At 34.9% G+C, this 12,032-nt stretch overlaps 1 protein-coding gene across 1 annotated transcript in view; it reads left to right on the top strand.

Moving 5' to 3' along the window:
* The window catches only part of LOC150101951 (uncharacterized), a 98,293-nt gene that overhangs the window by 61,582 nt on the left and 24,679 nt on the right, over positions 1–12,032 (top strand). Inside the window, exon 3 of the mRNA XM_090400345.1 lies at positions 3,304–3,452. Coding sequence (XP_090256471.1) covers positions 3,304–3,452 — 149 coding nt within the window. The remainder of the gene's footprint in view (positions 1–3,303; positions 3,453–12,032) is intronic.

Genomic DNA, 12,032 nt, shown 5'->3' with positions numbered 1-12,032 from the left:
AAGATAGAGGTGACAGTTGTCTTTTATGGATGACAACAGATGAGAAATTTTGTTGGTAGGAAAATCTGTGGGATTCAGGTGATGCATCTTCAGAATTCTACCAATAGGTTCAGAAATACCAGAATATAAGGGATTTTAACCCTGTGATCTAGCGAAGAATCCTTAGGTGTTGAAACATAGGATTCAATTATTTCTTGGATTTGATGAGGATTGTAACCATTTAAATCCATTAAAGTTTTGATATTGAGAAGTTCTTGTTATATGAGGAAGAGAAGCACACATTCTGTGTGCTTGTATTCCTCATATAACAGAAAGAGAAGCACACATTATGGGCTCTGTTAATTAATGACTTGATAACACCAATTTTTTGAGAGGTGTGATGAGCAGACTTTTGATGAATGTATCTGCCACTTAAGGTAGATTTCCAATAAACACTGGTTGACAAAGTACTGGGTGCTGTGCAAATAAGAAAGATGTCCAAGAATGGTAAACTACTTGCATTTTCTTTCTCCATGCACTTGCCAGAACATGTAAAGGATGCCAAAAAGAAAGAAGAACATAGATTGCGATTAGCCTTCATATGAATAAGGCCAACTGACCAGTCACAAAATACTATGGCAGAAAACAAATGTCCTCTGTTGATCACAATTATTTTGTTAGAAAATTCATGGAAGCCTCTGAAATGATGCACACACCCCGACACAGTGCAACAAATCTAAGGACTGATACTGCACCAAGTTTGGTCCTTGTTTATTAAAAATTTGGCTTCTTCCCTTGAGTTTAGCCATAACGTGTACTACAACATAGAACATGACAGCATTACCTGCTTTTTATTCTCTTATACCCTTGAAGTTTATAATGTTATATAATTATATATTCTAGTATTTTTTATTTTTATCAGTTAATGTAACACCATCCTCCTGACAATGCAAATCTTAGGATTTACAAAACTAGTAGTTTCTGTTTTGTTCTGAATAAAGCTTACTCTTCATAAAATGTTGTCTGCATACTGGCATTTATACAGACAGCTATTAAACCACAGAATTCTCAGATGTCAGAAGTTGCAGGGTGACCGTTAGAATTTAAATTTCTATATTTGTAATTCATAGTACATGTGTCCCTTGCTTAATGCGGGATTTGATTAACGCAGCATAATTAATTGTGGCAATCCCTTGATATACGCGGCAAGAGTTTTGATTAATGCACCTTTAACCCTGCAGAGCCTTGCAGCTGATCTAACAGATACATGCAAAATGTTTAATATAAATATTTTTACACAGTTCGGTGTATAGCTTGGAGGTCATGAGTAGCTGTGCATTCATATGTTACGAGTGATATTCAGCACTGTTTTTGTTGTCAGTTTGGTTTAACACATGTTATGTAAAGGTTGGTGATATTGACAGTAAATTGTATCTGAGAGATACCGCGACTGCCTATGCCAGTATAGTATGTTTTTTTTTTTTTTTTTCCAATAATTTCTAGAATGTAACTGGAAATAAATAAAACCATCATGTATTACTGAAATAGAGAGCCAAAGGCTTATTTATATTTATTTACATCTCCTCTAGGAGATGTGCTTCACATTATGGAAAATACTAAGGAAAAGTGATCTGGAGTTTACTTCACCTTTACTGCGAGTTGCCCATAAGGTTGCTTATGATTGCATTTGCCAAAACTTTTAGTTTCTATATATATTGGGCACGAAACTCTTGTAGTTTCTATATTTGGCTATGAAATAATGTTTGGATTCAATATCCACTTAATTTGTACCATCAGTAATTATATTTACAGTGTTTTTTTTTTTTTTTTTTTTATTCCTTGTTTGCCGAGGTCTGGAGAGTCATTTTGCTTGTTATCGTAGAATTTATGCCGATAAGAAAAAAACTAACTGTTCAAACGACAATAACTTTTTTTTGATAAAAAAAATTGCGGTAAATAATGTAGGTACAAGTATTTATTAAACATTTACTTTGCATTCATTTTTTATCTTTTCTAAACGAGCACCATATAAAACGAATTATTAATACAGTAATTGATCATGGGCGAATTGTATTTTATACCATTGATTATTAGATTTGATTAACACAATTTTGATATACGCAGTAATATCGAGGGATTAATTAACCGCGTTAATCGCGGGATACCTGTACAGTTTTATGAAGCAGTGCCATCTGTTCATTAGTCAGCCTATTATTAATGTTACTGAAGGTGATTTGGAGATCCAGATCTGTGGTGTTGGGAAAAGAGACCTGCCCCATCTCTCTCTCTCTCTCACACACACACACACACACACACACACACACACACATGCATGCACATATACTGTCTGACCACAGATGCAACACCCTCTGCTGGCAATGTGCCAAGAAGAGTCAATTCATGTTGAAAAGGAGAAAGGAATAAGGCGATATACAAATTCTATGTGAATTTTCCAACTTTTGTGTAAGCAAAATAGTTGCCACTTTAAAAACTAGAATTTTCATAAAAGAAAAGCTAACTTTCCAACGTATAATAATAAGCACTCATCTCAAGAAATGCATTCATTACCCTATTATTGGAATGGATTTGCCTTCTTCTGCCATGTGCAGAAGTGTTGAGCAGTCTCGCATCTGTGGTCGCACAGTACGCATACGTGCAAAGTCAGTTGTTTGTATTTGAGAATCATAATTTTCATAAAGTAAAGTTGTAGTTCTGCTAGTTCCTTTCTTAAGACTTCAGGCTAGTGACAGACTCCATTAGTAAGTTCCTTAATAATGACTTATGAACCATTAATAGGTTTTATAAGCAATGTTAAAGGACTCTTTTGAGGTTCTATAGGTTTTGTAACCTCATGTTTTGAGTGATATATATAGTGAAACCAAATGATAGAGATTTTCAACATAAAGGAGCTAAATTGTTGGTTTGAGAGATGCAGATACAGTCAACGCTCACTACAGCAAACTCATAGGGACCAGAGGAATAGTTTGTTATAGTTAGTTTGCTGTAGGGAATAATTTCTTTTAGTATTGCATTGTGCATATGGAATTTGGTTGGGACTCTTTGGTAGTTAATATAGTGGTATCGGTTGTAATGAGGTTAAAATACAGGAGTCACTTTAATTCAAACAAAAAGTAATAAGTAGTATTTTAATTAAAATGCATTATTTGTTTATTGCTATTATAGTTAGTTAACATTAGTTAAATTTTATTATTTAAGAAAATTTAAACTGCTGTCAGTTGTTTTTCCTGAGTCTCATATTTCTGAACATAACATTACATTGAGCCAGCTTTGAGTACACCAACTTATTTATTAATATTTTTACAGAGAATTCACAATCAGTTACTTAGCTAAAGATGAAGAAGGTCATGAAACTTATTTATCATTATTGTCTGACTGGGATCTTGATGCCGCTTTTTTGGGATCCTCAGATCCTTATTTACAACTTAAAGTGGACTTCAAACCTTTCGAAGAAGGTATAATTTTTATTAATTTTAATTAAGTACCTTTAATCGGTATTGCCAATTTTCCAGCTGGATTTTCTTTTGTAACTTTTTAAATTGAATATTTGAAAATCACTCTCTCTCTCTCTCTTCATGAAATAGCAAAGCTAAACTAATATACTGGAATTATTCTTAACGTGGTCAGAATTTACTTAATGATTAACTTCATTGGTGTTATACTGAACTGTTCTGTGGTTTATTCCCTGTTTCTTTTCATTATCATATTATATAAACTGTTTAATAAATGATTGTTTGTTGAAAGATGGAAGTAAAACAGCAAAATTTTATTCAGCTTTTTAATAGTAATAAATAAAAGTCCTTAATCTATGGATTGCATTTTTCAGGAGTTCACATTTTGACTTAGAGATTAGTGAAATGGGTAGTATGTTGTATATGACAAGAAACTGTATCCTTATTTTCATCCTATCTAAGCAAACAATTTTTAATGCATTTGGGGATTGGTTAGTAAGATGTGACTATTGCTGTAATATTAGGAGAAATTCAAATTATCAAAATTACAAAAAGCAAAAATTAAGTTGGAATAGAATTGTTGAGTAGGATGAACAGTTTCATTTTATATCAGAAAATGTAAAACACATTATTAAGTCATATACAAGGGTGGTCTGAAACGTTCTCAGCCTAACAATGAAAAAACGAATTTATAATTTCAACATTATTTTAATTTTTCAACATAATTTCCCTTAAGATTAATACATTTATTCCAGCGATGCTCCAGCACCATTATCCCATACCTGTAGTGGTTCTCAGCAAGATTTGCAAAATACCCTCTACAGTTGCAATCACCTCTTGATTTGAAGAAAAACGCTGACCAGCGAGGGAGAGTTTTAGTTTTGAGAAGAGAGAGAAGTCAGAGGGAGCCAAATCTGGGGAATAGGGTGGATGTTTTTCAACAGTTCATAGTGCTGATAGCTTAATTTTTCCATTGCCAAAACACCTTTGTGGGCAGGTGCATTGTCCTGATGAAAGATGATTTTTTTTCTTCTGCAAAATGCCCTTCTGCATCTGCAATTACCTGTTGATTCGAAGAAAAATGCTGACCAGCGAAGAAGAGTTTTAGTTTTGGGAAGAGATAGAAGTCAGAGAGAGCCAAATCTGGGGAATAGTTCCCCAGATGTTCCAACAAAACTGGGTCTTTTCTAACGAATTTTTTCGTCTAGTCTGGTTAAAAGATTGGAATAATATTTCCTGATTGTTGTTTTACCCATTTCAAGATAATTAATAAACAAAATGCCTTTAGCATCCCAAAACACCAATGCCATGGCCTTTCCTGCTGATGGAAACGACTTTGTCTTCTTTGATGCTGAACAACCAGCTTCTGTCCACTGTTTGGATTCTGGTGTGCGATGGTGAATCCAAGTCTCATCCATAATAACAAATTGACTCACAAAATTAGTTCTATTCTTGTTAAAACGCTCCAAGCACTGTTTCAGCGGGTAAAACAATAACCGGGGAATATTATTCCGATCTTTTAAGACTAGGAGGAAAAAATCATCTTTCATCAGGACAATGCACCTGCCCACAAAGGTGTTTTGGCAATGGGAAAATTAAGGGAGCTGCACTATGAATTGTTGGAAAATCCACACTATTCCCCAGATTTGGCTCCCTCCGACTTTTATTCTTCCCCAAACTAAAACTCTTCCTCGCTGGTCAGCGTTTTTCTTCGAATCAACAGGTGATTGCAGCTGTAGAGGGGTATTTCTCAGATCTTACTGAGAATCATTACAGGGATTGAATAATGGCACCGGAGCATCACTGGAATAAATGTATTAGTCTTAAGGGAGATTATGTTGAAAAATAAAAATAATTTTGAAATGATAAATTCGTTTTTTCATTGTTAGACTGAGAAATTTTCAGACCACTGACTTGTATGGGTGATGAAACTGAGTAGGCAGTTTTAAAATCTACACAAATGAATGAATTGACATGATGTTCAAAAATAGGTAATATTTCAGAACTAATATATACAGTAAACCTTCGATTTAACAGACAAAATTTCCGGTTCGTATGTCACGTGAAAATTAGCACCCTGTTAATTTTAAAATGCTTTTAACCAAGATTTGTTTATAATTTAATTAACAGGTTATTTTTTTTTATTAATTTCCGGTTATTTTTAACATATTTTAGTGAATAGGCCACTTGGGAAAAGAGTTAACAGACATCTCCCCTGTAGGCAAGGTGCATCAGACAATGTAACAGGTAACATGTTTGTAGCTGGTATAAGTTGGAGGAATATGATGCTTCCAAGCCAGTGCAACCGTTTCTGGGTGAAATGGCTGCAAGAAGGGAACTGACAATTTGAAGGAGTTGTTGTGATAGGATGCCGTGTTGCAAGCCTATCTGTTCAGCAAATTGTTGACAGATTGGGCCATCCCAGATCAACAATCAGTGATACTATACTGAAATGGAAGCACAGGGAGTCAAATCTGCACAGTATCATTCAGAATCAAGGCTCATAGTATGTGTTACCATAGTAAGACTGCAATATGCGAGCCCACATTGTTGTGGGCTGAACCAACATGCATTGTTGCTATAAGTGGTGCAAAGTGTGTACAGAGGAATGTAGAAGATAGAAAAGTTGTGTTATGGAGTGAGAATCACACTACACCCTCTACAGAGCAGATGGACAGGTGTGGGTTTTTTGCAGATGCCCAGTGAACGTTTCTTACCAGAGTTCATAACCCCAGCTCTGATATTTGGAGGTGGTGGCTGATGAAATGGTTCTGTTTGTTTCCTGGTTTGGCCTAAAACGTCTGTGGTGCTACAAACACTACAAACATACTCCAAGAGGTATCTGAACGTTCTGGACAATGCTATTCTTCCTGCTTTGTGGTGTTTCTACTAAACTGACCATTGTCTCTTTCAATAAGGCAATGCATCATGTCATAGGGCTTCTGCTTCTGTAATTGCATGGTTTTGTGGACCTGAATGTCACCACACTTGACTGGCTTCCACAGAGCCATGATGCTAACCCTATTGAACATCTGTGGGATAAACTGAAACATTGGGTGAAGACATGGGACATCTGCCTCATAACAATCCAGCACCTGCCTTCTGCCTCATTATATGTCTCCAGAAAGAATGGTCTGAAATTCCCAATGATTGCTATTGTACACTTGTGGAAAGTATGCCCTGTAGGATTGCTGCAGTCATCACAGCAAAAGGAAGTCCAATATCTTATTAAGGTGGCATCATGGCTGTTTGTTCTTCACAGTATGGTGTCCTTTGACTTCTTTCCAGGGTGTGTGTGTGTGTGTGTGTGTATTGTTATATATAAGTAGTATAACAATAGGGAGTTATATAAGTATAACTCCCTAATTTAATAATTAGAGAGTTGATTAATCATTTAGTAGTTTTGAAAAAAAAAAAAAAATGAAACTAATTGGCTTTATTTCCAAGTAACTAAATCACTAATAAAGTCCTTAATGATTAATAGTTATCTCAGCACAGTGGTTCTCAAGCTTTATCTGCCAATCCCATTATACAAGCATTTCTCTCTCTCTCTCACCGACTCCACCCAAGAAATACACACTTTAAATTTCATGAATTGATTATTAGAAAAAATTGTATTTATTTATTTATTAAATAATATAAATAATTATAAGACATAGATAAGCAACAATCAGTTCCTAATAACAGTTACTTTTGTTTAATAATTATCATCATCAAATTCCTGACATGTATACCCTCAAGGGATGTAAGGATATTATGATAGTACTACATGAAAAAACTTACATCATTACTAACTTCTTATTGACAATTTTCCTCCAAATCAATCTGTCACCTGTCAAAACTCCAACATTATCAGATCTTATATTTCTGTCTTCTTAAGGCACTTTTTACTGTATTAATCCACCTATACCTTGGTCTTCCTCTGATTTTTTTCCTGCCAACCTGGCAGAGAACACTTGTTTTGCTAATCTTTCCTCTCCCTTTCTGTTCAAGTGACATAGCACCTGAGATTAGCTCTGCTAACACATTCCTGAATGCTAACAATGTCAAGTTCTTCCCTAATATCTTCATTTTCTCTAATATTTTCTCAGGGCTCTCATATCTGTGGTCTCCAGTCTTTGGTCAAGTGTTTTATTTCTAACCCAGCTCTTAGATCCATAAATTAAAATTGGTTTGAACACTGCCTTTTATACAACTAATTTAGTGTTTTGATTAATTTCTCTCTTATTCCATATAGATTTATTCAGCTGACTTCCTACCATACCGGCTTTGTTACTTGTGTTGTCTATTTCCATATTTAATTTACCATCTTCACTAAAATTTATGCCTAAGTAGCTTAAATGTTTTACTTGTTCTATAGGTTTTCCATTCACAATGCAGTTGATATTTTCAATGCTCTTCCTATTTTCACTGTTTTTTTTTGCTATTGCTGATTTTCATATCAAATTTCTGAAACTGTTTACAACAGTTATTCAATTTAGTCAGGGAATCTTGCAGACTTGTACTGGATTTATTTAAAAGTATAATATCATCTGCATAAAGAGCTGAGATGAACATCTCCAATTTTGCTATCACGTTTAATACCACTTTTTTCATAATGTGATCCATATAGATAATAACAGAGGGGATAATGTACATCCTTGTCTAACACCAGATTTAACATTGAACCATCTTCCTGTACTTACTTCAGTTCTAACTGCTGACTTATCTATCTGTAATCCAGAGTATGTTAGTAATAAGGTGTTACACCTTTTGACTACTTGTATATGGATATATGACACCTGCATTACTTCAACCTTGGTATCACTTTTCGGCTTGGATCCCTCTGATGAGATCTTAGTAAAGTTCGAAGCTGGTCTGGGTAGTGGCTCTTCCCATAATGCCTAGCGTTATACTTGGCTGTAAGGATATGTTTGTTGCATTATGGGATATCAAGGCAGAAGTGAAGTCATTGGCCTCTATAAACAAGTAATACAGTTGTGAAGCGGCTTCATGTGCAAACTTGGTTTGCTTACACTTGGATAAAAGATTAAACCAAGAATATAATTTCCTGGCATCTTTAATTTATAATGTAAATAATAACTTATTTTATTATTCCAGTAAATTTCTATACCTGGATTATTTAAAGTGTGTTAACCCTGGTATAGAAATTAATATTTCATTAATTCATTTGTTCATTTCATTAAATAATAATGAAATTATCTCATTTGTGACAATTTCATTAATATAAATGTAAAATAGTGTTGGGGACGTAAGGCATCCCTGTCTTATTGGCTTATAGATTGTTTTTCAGACATTTTTTCATTCATTTTTATTTCATTATTTTTATATGACCTGTAATAAGGTGTTATATATATTTATTTTTTGTAATATTATTATTATTATTTATTATTATTAATAGCACATTACTTTTCTTCCATCTAATCCTGTGCAAAGGGCTGTCCAAAGTATGGTCTGCCAGTCCTGACTTGCCATAATAATGGTAGTGAATGTATTTTTTATTTTCTTCCAGGCAGATATTAACAGGTCTTCCTGCCTGCCTGTAGTAGGTTAAAAATCAGAAGTCCAAGTCACAGTTGCAAAGAACTTCATACACTCTAAGGGTGTGCTTAAAGGGTGAAGTTTATCCTTAGGCAACCAGAACAGAGTTGATAATTTAACATGAGATTTTAATGTGGTGCGAAGGCCATTTCTCATTAATATAAGCAAGTTAAGGAAACATCTTTTTATAGAATAGTTCATTTGGTGGCGTTTGGTGGCGTTAATACCATTAAAAATAAGTCATGAATAACCGTCAACACCTAAGCTTATCTGTTAGACTTGGAATGTAGTGTTATCAATGACCAGTTCATGTCTTGAACAGAAATCAAGCAGGGACTTACAATTATTATTTGCTTTACTCCGTTCTCTATATTTTCTCAAAACATTTCTGTATGTCTGGTAATCATTTTCTACTTTGCTATTTAGATCTCCAAGACCAACTTTATCTTTCTATTTGTATCAGCTGCCTTCTGTAATGGCTGAGAATATTTCTCCCCTTCTTCCTTAGTAGGATCTTCTATAGGGCCATAGGCACAGATAAGTCTCTTTCTTCAATTTCCCATTCTGATGTTTGCTAGAGATCACTTTAAGGGTCAAAGCTGTTTAACTGAGAAGATACCTCTGCATAGCCTTTTAAGGAATGCAAAGAACTGATCAGGTCTTCTGACTAATAGCCTTTGGCTTCTGGCTAGGGCTACTCCATGAAGTTCTTAGACTCATCGAGAGAAGGTCCTAAACATCATGCCCAACAATATCTATCATACTTAGCTTTGAACTCATTCACAGTTACGGCACCCACAACAGATGCTGGCAACCTATTTCACTCATTCACCACTCTCCAAGCAAAAAATCTAGTTTTTACACCTTTGCTTACCCTTGCTCAGTTTCCAAGGATGACCCTAGTTCTCCCACTGCCAGACCTGTTCTGAAAAATTTCTTCTGTATTAATCTTGTAAAAACACTTTAGTAATTTGTATGTCTCAATCATATCGTATCATCCCTTTTCCTCTTGTCAACCAATTTCTGTAACCCACAAATTTTCAACCTGTTTTCATATGGTTCATTTCATTGATCTGCTACCATCTTGGTCATTTACCTCTGGAGCCTCTCTACCTGATCTTCATTGCCAAGAAACCCTAGTGACAAGATCTGCATGCAGTAGTCAAGATGAGGTCTTATCAAGCTCGATAAAGAGGAATAATAACCTGCTTGTCTCTGCTCATCAAAGTATTCTTCGGTAGCCAAGTAATCCCATTAGTTGCTTTAGCCACTTTTGCTCTGTGCTCTCTCTACACTTCAACTATCCACCAACACTCTGAGATTTCTGGCTTCGTCAATTTCCTGGAGTAGAGTTCCATCAATGTCGTATACAGTTGATAATCTTTTCACCCCAAAATGCATAACCTTACACTTTGCCACATTAAACTGACATCCATTCTCCTTTGTTCAGACTGCCAGTCTATCCAAATCATCCTGCGAAATTTTAGCCTCATCTGTATTGACTATTACAGATGAGGTGTTATTTTGCATTTTGCATCATTGGCAAACAACTGAACAGTTCCTCTCAGATCCTTTCCTATGTCATTAATGTACAAATTAAACGGTAGAGGCCCAAGAACAAAGTCCTGTGGCACTACACTAGTCACAGGCCTTCTCCTGGACTTCTTATTAATCTGATTATTACTATTGATTTTAGATGCCTCTCTGCTAACTGAACTATTCACAACTGTAAAATCAATTTAGTCTATCCAAAACATCTGTTTTAAATCGGAGTTGCACTGCACACTGAGTAACATTGCATGTCTTGCTTTTGGTAACATTTGCTCTGAGAGAGTTGTGAACACAGGTTGATCTGCTTTTAAGTGTGATGTATTTATCACAGTTCATATTGGAGATAACTGACCTACACCTGTTATCCTTGTTATTTCAACACTTCACATCCATATCAGTATCCAGAATACAATTCAGAATTCACATACCTCTAGAGTCTGTCTCTCTGCTAACTGAGCTATTCACAACTGTAAAACCAACAGATTATAAGACTTTTTTTTTTTTTTTACTTGAGGATGAGTTATCCGGTCTCATACAGAAATTTCAGGGTTTTTTCTTCTTTCGAAACTCAGGTTTTCATCCTGCAAAACAGACTTCTAGTCTGAAGAAACATATGTAATATGCCCATTGTCTTCATTACTTCAACTGTAATTCCAAGCAGGACCCAACTTGGATTTTGCCACTGGATTTCTAAATCATGGTTCTTGTTTTCAGACTCACTTTTTTCCAATAATATTTGGATATTTGAGACTATAGTTCATTTCTGAAAGTTCAATGTTGAATATTTACAATTTTTATACAGATTTTTTCTTTTGAATGTGGTACTTGTTTTTTATCCTCTCTTAACTAAATGGTAATCACTTACTGTTTTCTGTAAGGAACAGCTATTCTGTGCACTATAGATATTCTGTACACTGTTGTATTCTGAAGCAGTTTGAAGATATATTATCAACAATAACATAATGAACAAGATTTTTCTTATTTATCTGCATCTTTGTTGAAATACATTGTTAATGGTGAATTGTCTGTTTGTAAGAACAGAAATCCATCAGTTGCCTACTAGAATTATTAGAATTCTCTTTCACCAAATTTTTGCCCAGCATTTCTGTTCATATGAAATCATTTAACTGACCTGGTTGGCTGAGTAGTTAACATATTTTCTTTCCAGCCAAAAGACTGTGGGTTTGATCCCATCAGAAGCATGTATGTTTGTGATTTTCCTACTAACTGTTTGTGGAAAGGGCATCTGCAACCATGCCACTTCTTCTAGCAGAAGACTTCACTCCTAAAACTCAGTGAGGTATGGGAGTGACCATATGGCTTCAGAATGGTATCACATGTGAATAACTAACTGAGATCCATTTCATACTTTGCACGAAGAAAACAGAAAAGCTGTTCCTTGTAAGATCTAAACAGCAGGGTAGGAAATGAATCCCAGGCTTATAGAAATGTTTTAGAGAAATTTGGAGAAAATGTCAAAGTTAATAAGAT

The sequence above is a fragment of the Typopeltis vanoorti genome, chromosome 11 (genome assembly GCF_054136105.1).
Source record: "Typopeltis vanoorti isolate ZY-2024b chromosome 11, IOZ_Tvanoo_1.0, whole genome shotgun sequence".
NCBI lineage: Eukaryota > Metazoa > Arthropoda > Arachnida > Uropygi > Thelyphonidae > Typopeltis > Typopeltis vanoorti.
Note: the sequence above shows the minus strand (reverse complement) of the source record. Positions and strands in the feature narration are given on the sequence as shown.